Source organism: Staurois parvus, unplaced genomic scaffold (genome assembly GCF_062004578.1).
Source record: "Staurois parvus isolate SC_StPar_1 unplaced genomic scaffold, SC_StPar_1.0 ptg000412l, whole genome shotgun sequence".
Taxonomy (NCBI): domain Eukaryota; kingdom Metazoa; phylum Chordata; class Amphibia; order Anura; family Ranidae; genus Staurois; species Staurois parvus.
Genome location: NW_028318208.1, coordinates 398,974 through 425,312, shown reverse-complemented (window position 1 = coordinate 425,312; position 26,339 = coordinate 398,974). Strand labels below are relative to the sequence as shown.

Here is a 26,339-nt window from a genome sequence, read left to right as displayed (position 1 = left end):
AGGGATTGGCAGAGAGGAGTAGCAGACACTGAATGGAGGCCAGTGGAGGGATTGGCAGAGAGGAGTAGCAGACAGTGAACGGTTGGTAAGCTGAATGAGCCTGGCAGCAGCATTCATATTTATATAGAGCTGTTCAGTTACACAGAACTTTGTATTGTACATTTACTTCATTCCCTGACCTCAAGGAGCTTACAGTCCAAGCTCTCTATCTCACATACTCCATGCAGGTGTCCTGGCAGGATTCAGACCAAGGGCCACATTACTGCGAGGCTGTGCAGACCCATGTTTGCAGTAAGAAGCTGGATGGTTATATTAAAGATCTGTTGTACCTGCAATCAGGATCTGGCTCTCTTTAGATGTTGGCACAAATATGAGCTCTTGGTTCAGCCAAAGAGGGGCAGGGGACATGCATGTAATCTAACAGCATCTGTGAACACCCCCAGACATGAGATTGTCACCTGTACATGCCAGATTTGGCTTATCACGTTTAGGTCACTTTTGATTTTTGTTTTTTTTTAATGCCAGTCCTGGTGTCCACCAAAAGTGCATGTTTTCTAGACCTCTTAAAAATGTTTGTTTTTTAATAAAGGTGTGCTGACACCTAGAAGTCTGAAAAATATGCACTGTTGGCACTGAAGTAGTACTATGACGTTATTACAAATGACACTATATCAGCAGGTTCACTCCATGCTGTCTATGTGCATTATCAGCTGTGCACGTAAACAAAGAGCTTTCCATAATCTTCTTGTGATATCCAGTGGTATCCATGAATAATGTAAATGTCAAGTAGAGCCTTTTGCAATATGGCTGCAATCAGGGGAGGACTGACAACTCATGGGGCAATAGGGGATCATGGGGCCCCTGTGTCCTTGCCCAAACTCAAAAAAGCCTATGAAAAAGGTACCAGGGGCATCTCATGGGGCCCCTTACTGACCCCGGGCCCTCAGGCAGTGCCCGAGTTTCCAAATGGTCAGTCCGCCCCTGGCTGCAATACGTAAATCATCTTCAGAAAATGCTGGTTGGATGGCTACGATGCTGATATGATGGCTTTCATACCTTCCCTAGTCCCTTGTCTTTCTCAGCCCTGGTTTCCTTTAAAGAAGAACCGTGGAAGGTGTGCCCAAGAAACACAAGCGGAAGGCAAATGACTAGTCTCCAGTACTGCCACTGATCTCCCCATAACTGATCTTTCCCTGTTACTGACTTACCGTGTTTTGTTCTGCACTTTGTCTCTGTGTGAAGTTGGCCATCTTGGTAGAGGCAGGGCTTTGCTTTCTCATGTCAGGGTTGCTGCCTTGATGACTGTTGACCTGATGACTGGTGGGGGGATATTCAATAAGCAGCTGGGCGTGGAAAGACGAACAGATCCATAGCCACAGAATTAAGCAGAAGCAGGAAAATCCTTGCACTGCAGGTCCTCAGGTGCAGCTTCCTCTCCAGCAAAGAGAACAATGAGTAGCATAGTAATGACACCACCTCCAAATTTGAGACTGGCAGCCACTGGCAACAGTGCCTTGGATGGTCTCACACTGTGGATATACAGCTATGAGATTCTAGACACCCCTCTAGTTAGCTAGGGGAGTTAGCTTGGTTTTCTAGAGAAGGCTAAGTAGCAGCCTGGACGTGAGTCAGCCAGGTCACCTTGGCCAGGGCTGAGGGCTCTGCAAATCAGTTCTCTGATACCTCCCCCTGATCTAGAGACTTGGAGAAATCCCTAGAACTCAGTGCGTGGGGGGTGAGGAGGGTCTGGTCTGCATGCTTAACCTCCCTAGCGGTATGATTATTTCATATTTTTGGTGCTGAAAGCGGTACCATTATTTTGCATGGAAATATGTAGTTTTTTTATTGTAGGCTGTAATTTTTAGGAATAACTCACTGAAATCTGTCTGAACAAGATTCTAAATCATACATTTAATTCAATAATATAATCAAACCAAAAACACTGAAATTTGAAATATAGCGCCAAGTTCGCACATCGCTGAGCAAAGTCGCAAAATCGTTTTCAGTGTCTGATGACAAATTTCTCCACGAATCATTATCACTCAATTCTGCAAGTGGTTCTGATTTACTATCGCTGTTCTCTAGCCGGTCTAAACCCGCTTTTGACCTAAAGGGACACTTTTTGGACGCCATGGACTTTTCTACGTTTCCAGGCAGAAAGAACTATCAAAATGCAGACAGGGCGCCGGACAAAGCAGTAGGGACAAAATGTATGTGAAATGGGTTGAAACAGCAATGTTTTACTATGTAAAATCGTTTTGAAAAAAATGACATTTTTTTTAAATTTTCAAATTTCCCGCCGCCGCCGCCGCCGGCGCCCGTATGTCCCGACGTCACAGGGACCGGAACACAGGAGGCGGATGCCGGCATCCGCCGGAGGAGATGGCCAGGGACGCTGCAGGGGACACATCGCGGGAGCCAAGGACAAGGTAAGCTCTGCAGGGACTCTCTATGCAGCGCTGCATGGTTAGCCCGAGTGTAGCTCGGGGTTACCGCTTTTGGTATAGACATTTTACCCCGAGCTACACTCGGGAATACTGTTAGGGAGGTTAAGTGACTTTGGCCAATCCCCAAGCAGGAGGCTTGGCATGGGGCCAAGACAGCCCTTATGTGCGACTGAGCCTGCTCAGTTGCAGGAAAGTTCAGGTGGAAGATGGAGTGAGAGGCTGAGATGCAGGAACCTGGGAGGAGGCCATGTGGGAAGGGGTCTACCTCCAGGCTGGGATCTAGAAAGGAAGATCACTTAACCTCACTGGTCTCCAGAGAGAGGACCACCTGTGGAGCCAAGGAAGGCCTGAAAGCGTTCTGGTGGGAAACATGCATAGCTCCTTACCCGGGACTGTTAAACTTTAAAGTGACAGCCACTGGACCCCCTTGCCCAGGGATTCCCTCAGGCAGCTGGGTGAAGAAGAGGATTCATCTGGGGTCTGGGGTGATACACCAGGAGAGGCTGGAGAGCTCTACAAGAAGAGATCCTCTGTGTAAAGACATAGTTGCTAAGAAGTTGTCTTCAGTTGCAGTTTCCTTGGGCATCCTATACACCCCGCAGCCCTATCCAAGTTCAATACCCCTAATATACCTAAAAAAAAGCAAGCTCAAGAGCTGTTTACTGTCTCCAGTGTGCAAGGTCTGAAGAAAATGCAGATTGCTTGGCTATGCAGAACTAGCGTTTGCCTGGCTGTGCAGAACTTGAGTTTAATAGGAAGCAATATATGTGAACTGTAACAGCTGTCATCACATTGTCACTATGGGAAGCTCTGCGATCCTGACACACAGACATGAAAAATGCTGAATCATTTGGATTGAAATTGTCTTGGTTGTGCTTGGTTGCTGGGAGAACTGCACAATTCCCTCCTAGCTATGAGGATTAAAGTGTTTCAGTCTGAAGGCCATTTCATATATTTAACCAGTATTCATGGGCCAAAAAAAAAATCAGTTTTATAAATGAACAAATCAAATTTGAACAAATGAATACATTTGGAATTATTTTCTATACAGCATGATTTAGAGCAGGGGTCTCCAAACTTTCGAAACAAAGGGCCAGTCTAGGGGGGGCCAGACTGTAGCCAGCGGAAGTAGAAATGTTCTTGGCATTAGTGAGAGTAAACAATGTCCCATCTTTATATTAGGGGAAAGAATGGTGCTCCATTGTTGGTGTCAGTGGGAGGAATTATGTTTTATTGTTCACAGTGGGCAGAATAGTGTCTCTTCAGTGGGATGAATAATGCCCCAAGGTCCGGATAAAGGCAGGCAAAAGGCCACATCTGGCCCCCGGGCCACAGTTTGGAGACCACTGATTTAGAGAAAGAGAAAACATCAGAGTCCTCCATATCCTTTAAGAGTCACCCCAAGCCCATATGGAAGAAAAATATATTTGAAATATATTTAAAAAATATTCTTCCCAAATATATTGCCATATATTTGAAATGCTATAATTTTGGCCATATTCAATATATTTCAAAATATATTTCTATATATATATATATATATATATATATATATATATATTGCATGTTGAAATGTGTTTTTATTACACAATATATGAAAAATATTTTTAAAAATACATTTCAAAAATATTGTCTTTAGTATAATGTCTTTAAGAAAACAAATCTACATTTTTATTACACAATATATGAAAAATATTTTAAAAAATAAATTGCAAATATACTGCATGTCTTTAAAAATACAAATCTACATTTTTGGAATGCATTTACAAATCTATGTAAAAATATTTGTTAAAATGACATTTTTATATGTTAAAAAAAATCTGAAGAATATATTTTTAAAAAATATTTTTAAAAATATATATTTTTTAAATATAATCTTCAGATTTTTTTTCTTTCATATGGGAAATCAACCCCATAATGTTCGAGGGTTCTAATCAATTTTTTAGCAAAACAAAAATGCAGTTTGTAACGTGTGTGAGGCATTTAAAAATTCCTCCAGATGTGAAGTGGTTTATTAAACCCAATAAAATAGAGTATTTTGAATATTCGGCCCCATACAGTGAACTTTATATCTCTCTATAAAGCTGCTGTCATAAAACACAGTGAATCATTTTCAGAACATTAGTCCAGCTTCATTTATAAACAGCGATCAGCTCATGATGTGTGGAATTAGTCACACCTAACCACCTACTTTCACCTTGTATTGCTTCACCATAATAAATTATTATTTTAAATTGTCACCATCAGTCTGTACCCGCTGAGAGCAATCATTAACTGTCTCCATTCACATGTCTTGCAGAGTCGGCTATCTTGCACCTTGGAAAAGCAGAAAGACAAAAATGAGCAGCAATAAGGACTCCGCAAAGGCATCTCTAGAGGTGGCAGACATTGTGGTCCTGGTCCTCTACTTTGTGTTTGTCATGGCAGTTGGACTATGGGTAAGGACAGGGCAGTTGCAGGATGTCTCCGTATAGAACAGATATTTACATAAAAGGAGAATTCCCACTGCATTCAGATTGCAGATCCTATTTTGCAGTGGTACTACTATCATAATGACAATACATGAAATTGAATATGTAGGAGAAGGATTGCTTCACCATATTTGTTTTTCCTGATATATTGATAATTTAGATCAGGGATCTCCAAACTTTCTAAGCAAAGGGCCAATTTACTTCCCTTTAGGCTTTAGAGGGGCAATACTGTAGCCATTGGGAGTAAAAAATGCCCTGGCATCAGTACCACATCATTGGTTTTAATGGGAGGAATAGTGGCCCATTGTTGATATTAGTGAAAAGAATAGTTCCCCATTGATGGTGTCAGTAGGGGGAATGGTGCTCCATCATTGGTGTAGGTTGGTGGAATAGTGCCCCAAGGGCCAGATAAAGGCAAGCAAAGGGCCACGTCCAGCCCCTGGGCCACAGTTTGAAGACCACTGATGTAGATGATCACAGCATGTGCTAATACTCAGTTCCTGCTTAGCTTACACCTACTGTCCCTTCTGGATCACTATCTTACTTCAGAGCTGCCATACTACAAGAATTAAGAGGGATACATACAAGAGTTGCTGAGACGTCGAGTGATTTTCTTTTTCTTTTACTGCATACTGAAGAGCTCACTGGTTCAGGTTAGGTGGCTTGTGTGCGCTCCCTGGGAGCGCGCAGCACCGCGATCCGGTGCCCGCTGTGTCCACAGCGGAACACCGATCACTGTACGGGACCTCTGTGTGAGGTCCCGATCATGTGATCACTGATTGGCCAATCAGTAATCACATGAAGAGTAGTAAGCAAGATGTCACTTCTGACATCATTGCTTACTACATGTGAAATCTGTGAATGATCACAGAGGTCACATGGTACAGGGATATTCACAACAGCCTTGTACCATGTGACAAGCTGTGACCAATCACAGCTCACACAGTATTTCTCAATGGCTGCAAGAATGGAGCCAGAGTGAAGGAGGAATGATTGCTTTTACAGCCTTTATGGGTGTAAGCGCAATCGGTGTAAAACAAAAAAAAAAATCATCATTCCCCACAAGTAGTACAGTGTCACTATGGTGACACTGTATCGCTAGGGTGACAGTATGTTAAAAAAAAAACATAATTTAAAAAAAAATAAAAATGTAAACTTTTTTTTTTTTAAATTACAGTTTTTGGTTATAACCTAATTTGGGTTATTTTTTTTACTACAAAGATAACTGAATAATATTTGTCCAAGATTTATGAAGAAAGATTATTTATTTGAAAAATTTTATAAGAATAACACTTTTTTTTAGAAATTGTTGGACTTTTTCATTTATATAGCAAAAAAAATAAAAATCCCAGTGGTGAATAAATACCACCAAAATAAAGTTTTATCTGTTTCAAAAAAATGCTAAAAGATTCATATGGGTACAGTGTTGCATGACTGCACAATTGTCATTCAAAATATGATAGCACTCAAAGCTGAAAATTGGCCTGGACAGGAAGGGGGTAAAAGTGTCCGGACTGGAAGTGGTTAAAGCCTATGTAAACCCTAACAATGAACTTTTCTTATTTTTTCCCCTTTTGGTTGGTAAAATAAACCATCAAAAGTGTTTTGTTATATCTATTTGATAAGTGCCCATACCAATACTCATTGATTTTGTCAGAAATCTTGTCAGCCCATAACTCTCCACCTGTACTGCTCTGTTATCAGTTATTTTGTTCTGAGGACTACAGCCCCCTCCCATTTATGTTATGGACAAGAGGAGAGGGGGGGGGGGGGTTCCCAGTAGTCCTGTCCTGGTTCTCCTGTACTAATACAGTATAGTTAGTGAGTGTTGTCACCCTAGGACCAGAACTATGTTATTGACAGAATCACCAGGTAAATTTAAAGGAAAAACTGATTAGAAAAAAAAACATCTAATGCAGCCATCACATCCAAGGACTGGTAAGCTGCCATATAATACATTTTTGTTTTTGGGTTTAGGTTCACTTTAAATTAAAGAACAATTCTTGGCTTGAATCCCAGCTATTCGCTGAGCCCAGCATACTAGGTTGGGAGTGGCTGCTATGGCCCAATACAGGTGCTGAAAGAGTTCTGGATTTTGGCCATTCATAAATTAATGTAGACTATTGTGCAAAGTTACAAAGAATTGTTCATAATACACCCATGCCTGGATACTACAAAAACAGCAGCTCACACAAGGTGTTTGACAAAAAAAAATTCAAATAACTGGGGCAGCACAGTGGCTAAGTGGTTAGCGCTTCCACCTAGCAGCAGTTGGGTCGTTGGTTCATATCCCAGCCACAGCACCACCTGCCTGGAGTTTGCATGTTCTCCCTGTGCCTGTGTGTGTTTCCTCTGGGTACTCTGGTTTCCTCCCACACTCCAAAGACATGCTGGTAGGATAATTGGCTCCTGTCTAAATTGTCCCTAGTATGTGTATGTAGGAATGCAAGTTAGGGAGCCTAGATTGTACATAACGGGCGGACTGACCATTTGGAAACTCGGGCACTGCCCGAGGGCCTGGAGTCAGTAGAGGGCCCCATGAGATGCCCCTGGTACCTTTTTCATAGGCTTTTCTGAGTTTGGGCAAGGACACAGGGGCCCCATGATCCCCTATTGCCCGGGGGCCCCATGAGTTGTCAGTTTGCCCCTGCTGTGAAATATAGGGTGCTATATAAGTACCTATAATTAACATAAAGCAAAGCACTTGCAAAATAATAATGGTAAAAGTGAACAACCAAAGTATAGAAAATCCAAAAGAAAGAGTCCAAAGTGTATAATAAACACCTCAACTGTGTCCAATGAATGTGAATATAGGTCAACCATGAGTTCACAGAGCCTCTTACTAGAGCATAGTGACCCTAAAACTATAGAGGGGTCAGACAACACTGAAGTATACACACCGGATTACACAACTTCCACCAGAAATAATCCCCCACAACAGGGGTCTCCAAACTTTCTGAACAAAGGGCCAGTTTACTATTTTTCAGACTTTATGGAGGCCAGACAGAGTAAACAATGTCCATCATTGGTGTCAGTGAGAGGAATTGTGCACCATTGTTGGTGTCATTGTGTGGAATTGTGCCCCATTATTGATGTCATTGGGCCCCGTTGTTGATGTCTTTGGGATGAACTGTGTTCCATTGTTGGTGTCATTAGGAGGAATTTTGCCCCATCATGGTGTCAAGGAGGAATTATTTGCCATTGCTGGTGTGAGTGGATGTAAAATTGCCGCACGGGCCAGATAAAAGCAAGCAAAGGACTGCAGCTTGGAGACCACTGCCCCACAGACTCATCTGGACTGCTCACTTGCGATCTCAGGATTCACACCCCATGATCCCAAAAGTATGTCCACCTTCCATGTATATCACTGGGGCATCCAGCTAATTCACAATTTGTCAAAAACGTAGCCCCAGCAAATTGTCACTCGTAACAGACCCTCGAAGAAGTATGGTGACTTTATATTAGCTTCTTCTGCTACCTTCTGTGTATTGCAGTCCCTCAACACCAAGCTGAGACAGCTCTGTTCTACGGTTCCTCGTTCCTCACTCCAGCTTACTGACAGTTTCTGCCGGCTCCGCAGCTTTGTTGTTTCTCCTCCCCCCGAAGAGTGAATGCTGAGATCGCAAGTGAGCAGTCCAGACTGGGGGGGGGATTATTCTTGGTGAAAGCTGTGTAATCCTAGGTGTATACTTCAGCATTGTTTGACCACTTTATAATTTGACGTTTAATACGCTCTGGTAAGTGGTTCTGTGTACTCACAGTGTGGATGACCTATATTCAAGTATATTTACGTTCATTTTCCTGGGCACAGTTGAGGTGTTTATATTCCACTTTGACACTTTTGCAAGCGCTTCATTTTTTTTTATATTGTGTAAAGTTGAAGTTTCATTCATCCTTCAATCCAATACCCTCTCTAGGTAGATCCCGTACCAAAGAAATCATTAGGGTAGCCATGGTAAAGGAAGCATGTGCCTTCATTGACTTTTGAATTCCTGGTCTTTATACTTGTTCCAGGTTTTAGATTCAGAAAGTTTGGAAGAGGAGTATGGATCTATTGTAATACGTTGTTAAGCAATATTTAAGGTGAATTACATCAACTCGAAAATACACTATATTGCCAAAAGTATTGGGCCAGCCCTCCCAATCATTGGATTCAGGTGTTCCAATCACCTCCATGGCCACAGGTGTATACAATCAAGTATTTGTCTTTGGAAGTGGCAATTAAGGATACAATCGACTTGACTGTGTTTAATTTGAGTTATCTAAGACATCGAAGTGTACCAAACTAACTAGCTTTACTGTTGCGGGACTAATTTATCCAAAAATAGCTACTTTGTATAAATGTATGTGATTTCTATGACCGACTTTATGTGATTTATGTGTTACTGTTGAGCAGTGGTGTATTTAGGTTTTGTGCTGCCCTAGGTAATACAAAAATCAGACGCCTCTCCTCCCCGGCGTAATTTTTTTTTTATAATTGCTAGTATTGCACGCTTGAATTGATTTTTTTATATTGAATATTGATCATTTGGCATATTGGTGTACATATCTGAAGAGTTTTTGAGCACAATAATTTTTTAGCACAGCTTGATTAGATTAAATTTATATATATTTCTAGATTGATTTAGGTATTTATTAATATATGAAGATTTTTTGAGCATTAAAATTTTTTAGCACAGATTGATTATATTTTTAGCACAGATTGATTATATTTATATATAGATTGGTATCGGTATTTTATTAATTTTATCACATATTTCAAGGTGGTAATTAATTATATTTAATGATTAGTTAAATTTGGTGGAGCGCGACACATATTAAATTAATTATTAATCAATTTTGCACATTTTATGGGTATGTGTATTAGTGCTGGTGCACCATAATAATAGGTATTAGCAGAGGCGGACTGACAACTCATGGGGCCCCCGGGCAATAGGGGATCATGGGGCCCCTGTGTCCTTGCCCAAACTCAAAAAAGCCTATGAAAAAGGTACCTGGGGCATCTCATGGGGCCCCCTACTGACCCCGGGCCCTCGGGCAGTACCCGAGTTTCCAAATGGTCAGTCCGCCCCTGGGTATTAGCATTAATTACTGTTAATTAATCAATTAATTTAAATATCACATAGTAGCTCACAAGTACATACACATTTTTTGAAAGACCTTTACAGCTCTGGACATCCTTGGGAACGACAATCAGGCTCTTCATACACCATCAAGCAGCCCGTAGCCTCTCTCAGATCCCACCAGGTCCCCATGCTGCATACTGTATATCCCTTCTTTAAGGGGGGGTGGTGCTGCCCCCCTAAAAAATGCCGCCCTAGGCAAATGCCTTGTTTGTCTTGTGGTTAATACGCCTCTGCTGTTGAGTAAAGGATTTAATTCTAATGTGTTATGCGGACTCAACCAGTTTAGATATTATAAAACCCAACGGTGTTTGGGAGTAGTTATGGTCCATCTGGGTGATGCGCCATTCAGTTAAAGTGTTATTAAACTCACAACAGTAAAATCAGTCTGTATATGCAGTATAGCTTGCTTGTTATATTCACCGTGGAACCTATGGCTGTTTGATCCTGTCTCCTGTGATACTCCTCTTCTTATGCTGTCCCCAGTAAATGTGTGGGGATCTCCAGAAAGTAAGTATTAATAGGAGTAGGCTAGAAATAAGTGAAATACAATATGAAAATGAACATATGATTTTACATTTTGACTATACACTCACTGGCCACTTTATTAGGTTCATTTGCTTGGTAACACAAATTTCTAATCAGCCAATCACATGGTAGCAACTCAATGCTCTTAGGCATGTAGACGTGGTGAAGACGACTTTACTGAAGTTCAAACTGAGCATCAGAATGGGAAAGAAAGAAGATTTAAGTGACTTGGAAAGTAGCATGGTTGTTGGTGTCAGAGAAGCCGGTCTGAGTGATCAAACTGCTGATCTACTGGGATTTTAACGCACAACCATCTCTAGGGTTTACAGAGAATGGTCCGAAAAAGAGAAAATATCCAGTGAGCGGCAGTTGTGTGAAGGAAAATGCCTTGTTGATGTCAGAGGAGAATGGGCAGACTGGTTGCTGCCACATTCAGATGGTTGGGTTGGAATTGGGTGTAACAACATGAAAGCATGGATCCATCCTGCCTTGTATCAACAGTTCAGGCTGGTGGTGTCATGGTGTGGGGGGAGATTTTCTTTCTTGGCACTAGTAAGGTGAACCTGATAAAGTGGCTGGTAACTGTAGATACCTTTTAACATCTGTTTTCCTCCTGACAGTCTATGTGGCGCACAAAAAGGAACACAGTAAAGGGCTATTTCCTGGCAGGAAGGAACATGGTATGGTGGCCTGTAAGTATCAGAATTTTGAACAGGTAACATCTTGTTCTTGAAATATTAGTAAAGATGTATACCTCATTATACTGGTTACTGACACAATTATTATTATACAGGATTTATATAGCGCCAATAGTTTGCTCCGCGCTTTACAATATAATGGGAGACAATACAGCAACGATACAGTTCAATACAAGAGGGATAGGAGGGCCCTGATCCTGGGAGCTTACAATCTAAAGGAAGGGGGAGGTGGTACAAAAGGTGATAGCTGCGGGGGAATATTATTATTATTATTATACAGGATTTATATCACGCCAACAGTTTGCTCAGCGCTTTACAATATAAAGGGAGACAATACAGCAACAATACAGTTCAATACAAGAGGGTTAGAAGGGCCCTGCTACTTGGGGCTTACAATCTAAGAGGGACAATCTAAGAGGATCTGATGGATGTGGCTCAAGTACAGTTCTTAGGTGGAGGTGGGGTAGGCTTCCCTGAATAAGTGAGTTTTCAAAGATCGCCTAAAGGCAGACAGGGTGGGGGCTGACCGGACATATTGGCTTAGGGAGTTTCAGAGGATTGGAGAGGCTCTGGAGAAGTCTTGGAGGTGAGTGTGGGAGGAGGTGCCGAAGGAGATAGAGAGCAGGATGTCTTGGGAGCAGCGGAGTGGGCGATTTGGACGATATCTGTGGATGAGGTTGGTGATGTAGCTAAGGGCAGTGTTGTGGATGGCTTTGTAAGTTGCGGTTAGTATTTTGAATTTTATACGTTGGGTTAGTGGAAGCCAGTGAAGGGATTGGCAGAGAGGGGCAGTAGTCGCTGATTGGTTGGTAAGGTGTATGAGTCTAGCAGCGGCATTCATAATAGACTGAAGGGGGGATAGCCTGTGTAACGGTAGATCAGTGAGGAGGGAGTTGCAGTAATTAAGGCGGGATATAACCAAGACGTAGATAAGTTGTTTTGTGGTGTCATTGGTCAGAAAGGGGCGGATTTTGGAAATGTTGCGGAGGTTGAGACGGAAGGATTTAGTCAGTGATTGGATATGGGGCCTGAAGGAGAGGTCAGAGTCTAGGATTACACCTAGCACCCTGGTTTACCGCAACAAATGAAGTGGGGAAACCACTAGCCAGAAGTCCATATTGGACTGATCCAATGAATGCTTTATCACGGGCCCGGTTCACACTAGTTCGGGCCGTTTGGCCCACGTTTGTGCAGACACAGCAGCCCAATCATTTCTGGAAGCTAAGCCCACTTTAGTTTAGTTAATGTTATCACTGAGTTGCAGACTGCGATGTCAATTCAAGGCAGTACCAAGCAGGGGCGGACTGACAACTCATGGGGCCCCGGGAAATAGGGGATCATGGGGTCCCTGTGTCCTTGCCCAAACTCAAAAAAGCCTATGGAAAAGGTGCCAGCGGCATCTCATGGGGCCCCCTACTGACCCCGGGCCCTCGGGCAGTGCCCAAGTTTCCAAATGGTCAGTCCGCCCCTGGTACCAAGAGTAGATGAACCAGGGTTTCTCAACATATAGGTTGAGCACACCAGCAGTAACATGACCCTAAAACTGTTTTTTAATGTTAGTGGCCCCTTCAATCAGCTTCATCTGTTCCTGTGTTGTGTCTATCTGCAGGTTGGAGCCTCTTTGTTTTCCAGCAATGTGGGCAGTGGTCACTTCATTGGCTTGGCAGGATCCGGGGCAGCCTCGGGGATAGCTGTGACTGCCTATGAGTGGAATGTAAGTAGAGTGCGCTCTCTGCCCGTCCCTATGCCAGGACCATTGGCATTGTTGCTGCTCAGCTCAGCTGATCAATTGCGCCCAGGAGATAATGGCAAAAATCCAGAATTACAACATAAAGAGGCTTACAATGAGTTCCACATTCCTCCCTTATCTTGGCCTTCACTCTAAGTAAACAAAAGGCTGGCTGTATGCCTATGATTTTAGGAAATCTATGTACAGGCATTCAGTTTCAAAAGTGCAAAGCTTGCAAATACGCCATAAGGCTCCATGCACACGGGGCGTTCTGATAACGCTGATAACGTTAGCTGTGTAAAGTCACGTTAAAAACCTGTGTTTTTCAGCTTTTTTTGGGCATTTTTCCATTAGCGTTTAGCGGAGTTTTGCTGCATTTTCACGCGTTTATCATCATTTGCGTTTATTAGGGTTTTTTATGTCAAAAAAAGTCCAAAAAGGTCGGTTTGCAGCGGTTTACCATGTTTTTCAGCGTTTTTCAGCATTAGAGCATTTTTACAGCTAAAAAACTCCACTAGTCCTGGGTTTTTTTCCAGCCAAAAAACATTCCAGCCAAAAAACATTGATTACAGTCTGTGTGTGCATGGACACATAGGATAACATGCTGGGGATGGACACGTAGGATAACATGCCGGGGATGGACACATAGGATAACATGCTGGGGATGGACACATAGGATAACATGCTGGGGATGGACACGTAGGATAACATGCTGGGGATGGACACATAGGATAACATGCCGGGGATGGACACATAGGATAACATGCTGGGGATGGACACGTAGGATAACATGCCGGGGATGGACACATAGGATAACATGCTGGGGATGGACACATAGGATAACATGCTGGGGATGGACACATAGGATAACACGCCGGGGATGGACACATAGGATAACATGCTGGGGATGGACACATAGGATAACACGCCGGGGATGGACACATAGGATAACATGCTGGGGATGGACACATAGGATAACACGCCGGGGATGGACACATAGGATAACATGCTGGGGATGGACACATAGGAGAACATGCTGGGGATGGACACATAGGATAACATGCCGGGGATGGACACATAGGATAACATGCTGGAGATGGACACATAGGATAACATGCTGGAGATGGACACATAGGATAACATGCTGGAGATGGACACATAGGATAACATGCTGGAGATGGACACATAGGATAACATGTCGGGGATGGACACATAGGATAACATGCCGGAGATGGACACATAGGATAACACGCCGGGGATGGACACGTAGGATAACACGCCGGAGATGGACACATAGGATAACATGCTGGGGATGGACACATAGGATAACATGCTGGGGATGGACACATAGGATAACATGCTGGGGATGGACACGTAGGATAACATGCTGGGGATGGACACATAGGATAACACGCTGGGGATGGACACATAGGATAACACGCTGGGGATGGACACGTAGGATAACACGCTGGGGATGGACACGTAGGATAACACGCTGGGGATGGACACGTAGGATAACATGCCGGGGATGGACACATAGGATAACATGCCGGGGATGGACACGTAGGATAACATGCCGGGGATGGACACGTAGGATAACATGCTGGGGATGGACACATAAGATAACATGCTGGGGATGGACACATAAGATAACATGCTGGGGGGTTTACTGGCTGTAAAAACATCAAAAGCCAAAAACAGCCGCTGTAAAAACGTCCCGTGTGCATGAGGACTAACGCAGAATATAAGTGGATCTGATCACACCAAACTTAAAACAATATTTAATATATTTTTATTGTCCAAAGCAAACTCACCCATCTATCCATGCCTCCATGTTTTATTTTGTTGAGATAGCACTATTGAAAAACACCTCTATAGCATTTCTAGCCACAGCCATCTTGAATAAAGGCAGAAGATTTGTGTAGCATTTACTTACTGGAATCCATCTGCTCTTAGCTCAGGCATGCAGGCGTGCTTAGCTGAGAAAGCACCTCCTCCAGATGAAAGAAAAAAAAACACCAAGAAGACTCCCTGGATGCATGACATCATTTTGGCCTAGGCCATAAACCAGGAAGCAATTGAAGAAATGTAAAAAAAAAAGTTTAGAACAAGAACATATAATATACCTTCTATTTACTAATGCTAGCAACATAAGGATTAAAAATAGTTAATGTTGATTGAATGTTTAGCTCTAAAGTGGCTGTAAACCTCAGACATGAAACAAACAAACAAAGCCTATCCCTCTATGGTGTGTACTTGTCTCAATCCAGAGCACTAAGTGTCATTTCTATCTGCTGCCTGGTTCCTCTGCTGTCTGTATGAATCCCTTCTGACGATCTTTCCTGACATCAAGAGAAAAAGGTGCAGGGGAGGGACCTCCAGCAGACATGAAACAAACAAACAAACAAAGCATATCCCTCTATGGTGTGTACTTGCCTCAATCCAGAGCACTAAGTGTCATTTCTATCTGCTGCCTGGTTCATCTGCTGTCTGTATGAATCACTTCTGATGAGTTTTCCTGACACCAAGAGAAAAAGATGGCAGGGGAGGGACCTCCAGCAGACATGAAACAAACAAACAAACAAAGCATACCCCTCTATGTTGTGTACTTGTCTCAATCCAGAGCACTAAGTGTCATTTCTGTCTGCTGCCTGGTTCCTCTGCTGTCTGTATGAATTACTTCTGATGAGTTTTCCTGACACCAAGAGAAAAAGGTGGCAGGGGAGGGACCTCCAGCAGATTGACAGCCTGAGCTCTGTTCCTGTGAGCTGTGTGAAGGGGGGGATTTTTCAATCGACTTTTGTTGAAGTAGCCAGGTGGAAAATTGTTGGCTGAACAGTGACTGTATCCAATCAGTTGTGGTCACTGTTCAAGTATTCTGACAGTGACAGTTTCAGAAAAGGCCAATTGGTAAGCAAAGGATCATGGGATTTTGGTGAGTTCTCTGATGTGAAGGTGGAGGATCACCATTCATGTGGATCACTGGGAACATGTTTATTAATCCCTAGAATAGAATTTTGCACTAGAGAACAGAAGAGATTTGTTTTTGGATCACCGGACACTTTTTCTTTAAATTGATTGAATTAATGGGGGTTATTTACTAAAACTGGAGAGTGCACAATCTGGTACAGCTCTGCATAGAAACCAATCAGCTACCAGGTTTTATTATCAAAGCTTAATTGAACAAGCTGAAGTTAGAAGCTGATTGGCTACCAGATCCTGAATGCTCCAATTTTAGTAAATCTACTCCACTATGACATAAATGCTATAAATGAAAATCTATTGCTGATTACAGAGGGGGGCTTTATATAACTACAAAAATATGTTGGAAAAGGGGCTCTTCTTGTGTAACCACTTGCTGACTGCACACTGTAGCTTTACTGCTACAGAGTGGGCCAGCTCTGCAAAATTACATATATATAGATGACTTTGCTTTTATGGGTAGGGTGCGTGTGCACGTGCTCGCCTACCCGCACTGTCATTGGCTCCCTGACATGCCGCTCAGAGGGTTCCGGCCAATGATTCATGACTGGGACCTGCCAATTGTTGGAGTTAGTGATAGGAGAGAGATTTGTGTTGGTAAACAACATAGATCTCTCTACTGACAGCGGGGATGTGCCAGTTTATTTCTCCCTGCAAAGTAGGGAGACAAAAACTGTCACATCCTATAGTAAAACACCATATAGTCAACACATTACATAAAATTAGGCACACAGTTAACCCTTTGATTGCCCCAGATGGTAACTCATTACTGCTCAGTGTCATTAGTACATTGTGAGTGCATTTTATTAGCACTGATCACTGTATTAGTGTCATTGTTGATGTCAGTGTCAGCCAGTGTCAGAATGTCTGCTGTTCTATCGCAGTCCCGCTATAAGTCGCTGATCGCCACCATTACTAGTATATAAAAAAAAATTCCAGTATGTATACCATCATTTATAGACACTATCATTTTCATTCAAACCAATTAATATACACTTATTGAGATTTTTTTTCACCAAAGGCATGTAGTAGAATACATTTTGGCCTAAATTTATGAAGAAATTGTATTTTGTAACTTTTTATTGGATAAGTTTTATAGCAAAAAGTAAAAAATACTGTTTCTTTTCAAAATTCTTGGTCTTTTTTAATTTATAGCGGTGATTTAATACCAGCAAAAGAAAGCTCTATTTGTGTGAAAAAATTTATATAATTTTAATTTGTGTCCATTGTTGTATGACTGCGCAATTGTCATTTAAAGTAGCTCAGAGCCATGTAGCAAAATATGGCCTGGTCATGAAGTGGGGGGTAAGTCTTCTGGAGGGCAAGTGGTTAAGGAGGAAAATCCTTTTGTCAATGTTTGTGGAGATATAATTATTATTATTTCCTGCAGGGCCTGTTCTGTGTGCTGGTCCTCGCCTGGTTATTTCTCCCGATCTACCTAACCGGTGGGGTAAGACAAAAGGCATCATGTATACAACCTGCCCATTATCTGAGGAAGCACAATGACATCCTTCTGTTCTGTACAGGTCACCACCATGCCTGAATACCTACGCAAACGTTTTGGAGGAAAGAGGATCCAGATCTATCTTGCCATCCTGTACTTGTTCATCTACATATTTACCAAGATCTCCGTAAGGTTTAAGGCACATTCTGAGTGCATTTCCAGAGGTTTATTAAGGGACCACCAAACACAAATTGCATGTCGCTGTATTTAAAGTGTCTCTATGTCACCACAATAGTAGTTCCTAGACTTATGGCAGCGGCATGCTATGGTGCTAGGGTTGGGTATACACCACTAGCCTAGAGCGGCAATGCCCTCTGCTTGGCCAGAAGCCTCATATTTTGTTGAGGCTTAAGGTTCTTTCATCTGGCATGAGACAGTAGACCTAAAGGGATCTGAATTGTCTGTGTGGTGGTATATAAAAGACCCAAATAAGTGTTTTCAGGGAACAAAGTGATTATCCAGGTTAGAATCCCTTGTCTAAGTGTGACTGATTTCACCTGAGCTACCTGTGCACAGCTCCCTTCCTGTGCTTGTGACTGATTTCACCTGAGCTACCTGTGCACAGCTCCCTTCCTGTGCTTGTGACTGATTTCACCTGAGCTACCTGTGCACAGCTCCCTTCCTGTGCTTGTGACTGATTTCACCTGAGCTAGCTGTGCACAGCTCCCTTCCTGTGCTTGTGACTGATTTCACCTGAGCTACATGTACAGCTCCCTTCCTGTGCTTGTGGGTAGAGAGCGATAATCCTTCTCATAGTAGCTTGAGAAACTAGAAATGTTCCTCTGCAAATACTGTAAATCTATCAGCAAAGTCAGCAATTTGCATAACCATGCTCTGACTGCTGACAGTTGAGACGTCAAGCAATGTAAGGTGAGGGGTGCACCTACTCTCCCTAAAGGAAACACAAAAGACATTAGAATGGTATATTCTAGAATTGGAACTTGGCACAGAGGAGCCTGACACAGAAGTGATGAGTATGCAAATAAGAGGCAAGTTTACATTGGGGATGATTAGTGTGATGGTTGGGGCTACAGGAGGGTTAGTGTGAGGACTCTCAGTGCCAGGAACTCTATGCCACTATCAATTCACGCCTCTCTCCCAGAGCTGAAACCTTATGTATCAACAAATTCTGATATCCTATGCTGCCCATTATCTTTATGTTAACTTAGATATTTTATTTATATATTTATTTATTACAGGTACTTATATAGCGCCCTCAATTTACTCAGCTCTTTACAAATCCATTATACATTCACATCAGTCCCTAACCCTCAAGGGGTGTACATTCCAAAGTCCCCAACTCACATTCATACATACACACTCTAAGGTCAGTTTAGACAGGAGCCAATTAACCTACCTTATTTATGTTTTTTTTCCCCAAAACTGTTTGACTTTCAGGCCCCTTGCACACAGGGCCATCTAACTGCAGTGCGTTCCCCCCCCCCCACTCGTTTTAGTGCACCTGGGAGCAACAGATGCAGCATCCAGCCCCACTGCAGGCAGCCTATCAGAGTCTATGGGAGGCTGTGGTTGGATGGGGCTGAACACTACCAAATGGTATTGGCACATAGGGCTCTGTATGTTCATGGACAAATGTCCAGGATGGGATCCCAATCACACAACTACTGTGACATCCAGTCACAGTGATCACATGATCAGGAGCCCTCCTTCCAGCCTCCGCAGGCTCTTAAGGCTCTGTTCACACTAGTGCAACTCCAAAGTTGCATAATTTCAAGTGTAGCTTTAATGCAACTTTATACTCTCTGGCATACAAGTCACAAGAAAGTCCCATAAAAGTAGTGCAGGAACCTTTTCAAAGTTGCTGTGACTTTAAGTTGCATAGATTGGAATGGGTGCCATTGAAATCAAAGGGCTGTGACTTATGTGACTTTATGTGTCCAAAGTCGCATGACAAGTTGCACTAGGGATAACAGAGTCTCAAGGGCTGTTTGGAATCCATGGTTAAATTGTGTAAGCTTGGGGAAAAGTCTACGTATTCCAGGAATGTGCCACACAAATTTTTCCCATATCATACACTTTAAGTGGGTTCGTAATCAAATTCTTTGACGACTTCTAGAGGGAACATTAACACATCTGTATATTGAATACTGTAATCAAAATAGGATTAGGGTTATAGTAAAACTTACTTCCAGTTAAACATTAATATAATAACTTAAAATGTGTAACTCATGAAAATAATTAAACAACAAACGTTAACATACAATATATATAAACATCTCACATGTTATGGACGCAGGGCCGTGGATAAGGGCATACCACCAGTCCTCCTGTATGGGGCCCAGGCCAGCACAGGGGCCCAGACAGCTGGGTGAATTGGATGTGGGCAGGGAGGGTGATCAGCATGGCGGGGGGGGGGGCAGTTACTGGAACCACTCCTGTGAATGGCTCTTTCTGCCGCAGCTGAAAGCTGGCTTCTTCTCCTCTCCCTCCTGCTGGCTGCCAGCTGCTGCAAAGAGAGGGATAATTTCCAGTAATTTCTCCCCCACCACACCCATCAGCCTCCCTGTACACCATACATTTCTCCCTGGTGCCCAGGTCCCCCCGTTTGCTCCCACCATCACAGTGCTACTGGCTTCCCCCCTCTCCTTCCCACCAGCAGCTGCAAGCACACAATAGGATCCTTCGGGATGGAGAGTGGGGGAAGGGTCCAGGAAACATGTCACATTAGCCAGATCCTTTCTTTCCTGAATGAACACCATGAGTGATCGGTGGCGATCACTCATTGTGTTCATGCATAACTGAAGCATAGTAAGCTTTATTTTCTTTGGAGGCCCTGTCAGGTTGGTTGTATGAGGCCCCGTGGTTTCTAACAACAGCCCTGTATGGAGATCATAGGACCATAGGTCTTCGTGAACTTACTTGAATGTAGTGAGCACTAATATGTCACCAGGGACAGATATAAAACACTATTATCTCCCTCCTACAGGTGGATATATATGCCGGGGCACTTTTTATCCAGCAGGCACTACACTGGGATCTCTATATAGCTGTGATTGGATTACTGGCAATCACTGCAGTCTATACAGTAGCTGGTGAGTTCTACATCTGTGACTGCTGGAGGAAGGGGTAAAATTGTTGAAAGCCTTTTTGTTTCTTTGGATAGAGTGTTAAAGTGATTGTAAACCTCTGACATGAAATATGAACAAAGCATATCCCTCTATAGTGTGTACTTTTCTCAATCCAGAGCACTAAGTGTAATTTCTCTCCACTGCCTCGTTGAGTCACTTCTGATGACTCAACTTCTGATGAGTTTTCCTGATGCCAAGAGAAAAATGGTGATAGGGGAAGGCACAGCCTGTGATTGACATCCTCAGCTTTGTTCCTGTGAACTGTGTGAAGGGGGGTGCATCTCTTCCCTCCAATCAGCTCTCAGAGCTCTCCTCACTGATGTAACTTCAGCTCCCCTCCCCCTGCTTTTCAGAGCTGAGAGATCCTGTGTCAATTGTGCACTTTGAATGAATGTAGGGGAAAGATGGCTTCAGATAAACAGGTACAACTTTTTTGGAGGATTTGTTTCATCTCTGTGTATCACCTGAGGCCAGTCACTTCACTGGGAATATGTAAGGGTTTACAGCCACTTTAAGGGTTAGAACTTCTGTCAATTTGTTTTTGTCCGTAACTACTTTTGAGAGTCCTCTCTTGCCTTTGTGCCCCTGTGGCACCAGGGCAATACAAATTGAGTTTGGGTGTCACAGGGAAAAGAAGGCACAGACAGCTATAACAACTATACAGAAGTTTTCCACTTTTTCCGTTGTACTAGAAAATGTGTTCATTGAAGATGTTTCATATTGCTGCCTGTCCTACTGTCCTCCTGTTACTGGGACAGAAAATGAGGGGGAAACTCCAGAGAGTGATTCTAACCCTGCCCCATGCTATTATAAACAAAAAGGTTTTGTCTGGAGTAGGTCTTTAATGGGTCCATGTGGTTTAATAGCACCCTATGCTGTGAAAGGGAGTCCAGAGACCAGTGGCGTATCATCCATTGTGCAAGGGTGTGCAGTGCACATGGGCTCCGAAGGAAGGGTGGCCCACTGTGCCCTGTCACACACCGCACAATAGATAATACGTTATTAGTGCGTGAAGGGTTGTCCCTTCTCCCCTCATCCCTCCTACGCCACATGGATCTTCTGTGGCTCTCTTGCACCTGCCAGATGCTCGTCCTCTCCCCTCCCGCTGGCTTCAGGTGATACAAGCAGGGCCAGGACTGGGGGAGGGGTGCTGCCGAGTTGGCCTTCCCTTCTACTGACTGCAGTGACTGCAGTGTCACTCCTGTCAGAAGGAGCAGCGACCAATAGCTGCAGCTGTAGGAAGGATTCGTCTCTTTCCTCTCTCCAGCCTGCATGGGGTGTAAAAGAGCCGATACTGAGACAGAGAACGGTCCTCGGTCTCAGCACCGCACTGCTGAAGAAGAAGGGTGGACTGTGTTTTTATTTTTCTCAATGCCTAGGGTCCACTTTTGATCTTGCACACAGGACCACTGATTTTATGATATCTGCCAGAGAACATCCCATATTGTTCTGGTACTTGTAGAGGTTTCTCTTCTGTGAGACCTCCAGGATGTACAGTAATAGTCCAGCCTACCTTATGGCTTCAGATTTTCATCTAGGTATATCTGTAGTGTTCTTGAGTTCATTCCACTCCCTTTTTACTGTAATCTGGTGATCTGAGAACTCCTGGTTGTGATGCAGGAGAGCAACTTCCAAACACATCCTGTACAGGATCCCTTATGTCTGTCAACTACAGAAGGCATAAATACGCATCACTATGTTCCCAATGGTCGGAAGCTTCTCATAGCCAGTGGTGTACCTAGGTGGGTAGGAGGTGATGGTCTACTCCAAGTACAGCCATGTTGGGGGTGCTTTAGGACCACATTCCCAACTGGATGCACATTGCCACATTACATGCCCTCTGCAGTACCTAAGCTCCTTCTAGGCTCTGATGTGTCACAAAGAAAAGTTGAGGAGGACTTCTCTTGCTTTTTCTGGTGCCACTTTATCTGGGTATCTGGGGTCTGATAGGTGTTTTAGTGGAAGAAGGGGGTTTGTTAGGGAAGATTTTCTTTGTGGAGAAGGAGGATTTGTATTGAGGATGTTTTTTTTTGTTGCTGTTTTGTTTTCTCATATTGTCTCAATCTCCATTTTGTTGCCCTGTATTGTTAAGGTTGCTTGTTTATTGTCCCCATTCAGAAGGAAAATTATGTGCATTATTGGATTTTATTTTTTTTCCCCAAAAATAGTTTTATCGAAATAGAACAAAATACAAGAATTATTAAGCAAAGTGAATAGACAGGTTCATTTTTCCAGCAGTCTTGTTCAGTGTAAGCCTGCACGCAACTATATGACATAAAACATTTGTCCAGAAGATCCAGGATGGTTGCGTTTGAGACATTACAAAGGAATACACAAAGGCCCATGGGTTGAGAATGCAAAATTATACAGTAAACTGCTATCAGGGAGCAACCCAAAGGATCTTGGGCTAGAAATTTAAAAGAGAAACTGGACATCATGGCTATATAGGAATTACAACTTTCAGATGTCACACAGACAGCCTAAGAAACAAATAAGCAGGAAACTGAGATTTGGAATCCAGATAAAGAGGGGAAGAAAGAGAGAAAGAAAGAGAGAAAGAAAGAGAGAAAGAAAGAGAGAAAGAAAGAGAGAGAGAAAGAGAGAGAGAAAGAAAGAGAGAAAGAAAGAGAGAAAGAAAGAGAGAAAGAAAGAGAGAAAGAAAGAGAGAAAGAGAGAAAGAAAGAAAGAAAGAAAGAAAGAAAGAAAGAAAGAAAGAAAAGGTAAGAAAGGGATAGAGAGAGAGAGAAAGAGAGAGAGAGAGAAAGGAGAGGGAGAAATAAATAAACAAGAGAGAGAAAGAAAGAAAGAAAGAAAGAGAAAGGAAAGAAAGAAAGAAAGAGAAAAAAAGGGGGGGAGGGAGTGAGGGAGACTCGAATTTTATTTTGTTTATCCCGCAGATCATTTCCCCCCTTTTTTTCAAGCCTGCAAACGATTTATAAATAATAAAACCTAATTTTTTATATAAAACATTCAGATAAATAAAATATTCACTGCTTCCATTTTTATTCTGCCCTTTTTTAGTATTTATTTAATTTCATGATTTCTTCTGGAAATAATTCTGATGTATAGGAGAGCATTGGGAGTGTTCAGAAATAATCCACCAGGGGTATCAGCTAGGCTAGGTACTGTACATTACTGCTCACAGCCGCTTGTTTGTCTGTGATTGGTGAAATAAGACATAGAGAGACTAGAAGTATGTTCCGATAACATATTGATCTGCTGTTAGTTCCCATACAGTATAGTCAGATTTTTGCATTTCTACATTTATACACCTGGGTATGTTTGTGTTTCAGGTGGTCTGGCAGCAGTTATCTACACTGACACACTGCAGACAATCATAATGATCATAGGAGCCACGATTCTCATGGTCTTCAGTGAGTATTTGTTACCAATATGTTTTTTTGTTCTTTCCCTCACCCTGTCTGATGTTAAACAACACAAAAACCTTCATTTAGTGGTGGTGATGAATTTGCAGGCTCATTCAACACTGTCTATTTAGTAGGTCTGCATTGAATGGCATGTAGTCTGTTAAATTCTGGCATGCCATGCAGCTGAACAGTATGGTTCGCTTATTTAGTGAAGTCACTCAACCCAATCTTAATTCACTGCACAAAAATTAAAAAAAAATAGATAATATCAGTAATTACTGTATCCTCATGGTGACTAGAAGAGGGTGACATCACTACCCTTCCGGTGAACTCCCTTAGTTTGCCTTAGCCCCATCTAATGGGAATATGGCTGCTTGGCATTCTCCAGCAATGAAACCACATACCTTCTACTTCAGCATCGTTCCCTTTTATGGCTACTTTGGTGAGGAAACGCTAAGCCTTTGCACGTTTTCTAAGTGTTCTTTTTTGAAAAATTTCCTATTCTGTCCTGGCAAATTGCCTCCAGCAACAGAATTGCTAGCATTGGTCTTAACACTGTGAGGAAGGGAAGGGCCAAGATCTTCAGTTGATAGTTTCCTAACCTGAGTCCAGCCTTCTTTTATAGGAGTCTGTATTCTGGCTTACTGCACAGCATTGCTCCTTTGCTCACATTGACTAAGTATCCCCCTATCCCTCTTTCCTCTTTGGTTTTCTTCTCTTTGGTCTGTTGTCACTGAGCTTGCTTGGGTTTCCTCCCAGTCTCCAAAAACATGCGATCAGTTAATTGATTCCTGTCTAAATTGGCTATGCTGGGCCCAAGCTATGGGGGGGGGGGATGAGAAAACACCTGGTGGTGACCTTCTAAATACATTGCCAGGAAAATTCTATGGAAAAGAGTCAAGAATATCAGACATGGTTCCCAGACAGCTGGCCCATAGAATGATTGCGAGTCAGATACACCTGAGCAGATATACAGTGGGGATCGAAAGTTTGGGCACCCCAGCTAAAAATTTGTATTAATGTGCATAAAGAAGCCAAGGAAAGATGGAAACATCTCCAAAAGGCATCAAATTACAGATTAGACATTCTTATAATATGTCAACAAAAGTTAGATTTTATTTCCATCATTTACACTTTCAAAATAACAGAAATCAAAAAAATTGCATCTGCAAAAGTTTGGGCACCCTGCAGAATTTATAGCATGCACTGCCCCCTTTGCCAAGCTGAGACCTGCCAGTGTCATGGATTGTTCTCAATCATCGTCTGGGAAGACCAGGTGATGTCAATCTCAAAGGTTTTAAATGCCCAGACTCATCTGACCTTGCCCCAACAATCAGCACCATGGGTTCTTCTAAGCAGTTGTCTAGAAAACTGAAACTGAAAATAGTTGTCGCTCACAAAGCTGGAGAAGGCTATAAGAAGATAGCAAAGCGTTTTCAGATGTCAATATCCTCTGTTCGGAATGTAATTAAGAAATGGCAGTCATCAGGAACAGTGGAAGTTAAAGCAAGATCTGGAAGACCAAGAAAAATATCAGACAGAACAGCTCGCAGGATTGTGAGAAAACCAATTCAAAACCCACGTTTGACTGCACGATCCCTCCAGAAAGATCCGGCAGACACTGGAGTTGTGGTACACTATTCCACTATAAAGAGATACTTGTACAAATATGGTCTTCATGGAAGAGTCATCAGAAGAAAACCTCTTCTACGTCCTCACCACAAAAATCATCGTTTGAACTTTGCAAATGAACATATAGACAAGCCTGATGCATTTTGGAAACAAGTTCTGAGGACCGATGAGGTTAAAATTGAACTTTTTGGCTGGAATGAGCAAAGGTACGTTTGGAGAAGAAGGGGCACAGAATTTAATGAAAAGAACCTCTGTCCAACTGTTAAGCATGGGGTTGGATCAATCATGCTTTGGGGTTGTGTTGCAGCCAGTGGCACAGGGAACATCTCACGAGTAGAAGGAAAAATGGATTCAATAAAATTTCAGCAAATTTTGGATGGTAACTTGATGCCATCTGTGAAAAAGCTGAAGTTAAAGAGAGGATGGCTTCTACAAATGGATAATGATCCTAAACACACCTCGAAATCCACGGGGGATTACATCAAGAGGCATAAACTGAAGGTTTTGCCATGGCCTTCACAATCTCCTGACCTCAACATAATTGAAAATCTATGGATAGACCTTAAAAGAGCAGTGCGTGACAGACAGCCCAGAAATCTCAAAGAACTGGAAGACTTTTGTAAGGAAGAATGGGCAAAGATACCTCAAACAAGAATTGAAAGACTCTTGGCTGGCTACAAAAAGCGTTTACAAGCTGTGATACTTGCCAACGGGGGCAGTACAAGATATTAACTCTGCAGGGTGCCCAAACTTTTGCAGATGCAATTT

General features: G+C 42.7%; 1 protein-coding gene across 2 annotated transcripts in view; it reads left to right on the top strand.

Moving 5' to 3' along the window:
- The window catches only part of SLC5A11 (solute carrier family 5 member 11), a 42,972-nt gene that overhangs the window by 1,522 nt on the left and 15,111 nt on the right, over nt 1-26,339 (top strand). Inside the window, exons 2-8 of one of the 2 annotated variants that reach the window (XM_089686779.1) lie at nt 4,747-4,885; nt 11,190-11,261; nt 12,877-12,981; nt 17,369-17,428; nt 17,505-17,609; nt 20,430-20,535; nt 23,865-23,945. In XM_089686779.1, coding sequence (XP_089542905.1) covers nt 4,787-4,885; nt 11,190-11,261; nt 12,877-12,981; nt 17,369-17,428; nt 17,505-17,609; nt 20,430-20,535; nt 23,865-23,945 — 628 coding nt within the window. In that variant the 5' untranslated portion in view covers nt 4,747-4,786. Of the gene's footprint in view, nt 1-4,735; nt 4,886-11,189; nt 11,262-12,876; nt 12,982-17,368; nt 17,429-17,504; nt 17,610-20,429; nt 20,536-23,864; nt 23,946-26,339 lie in introns of those variants that run through there. The other variant, XM_089686778.1, reaches the window with a different exon arrangement.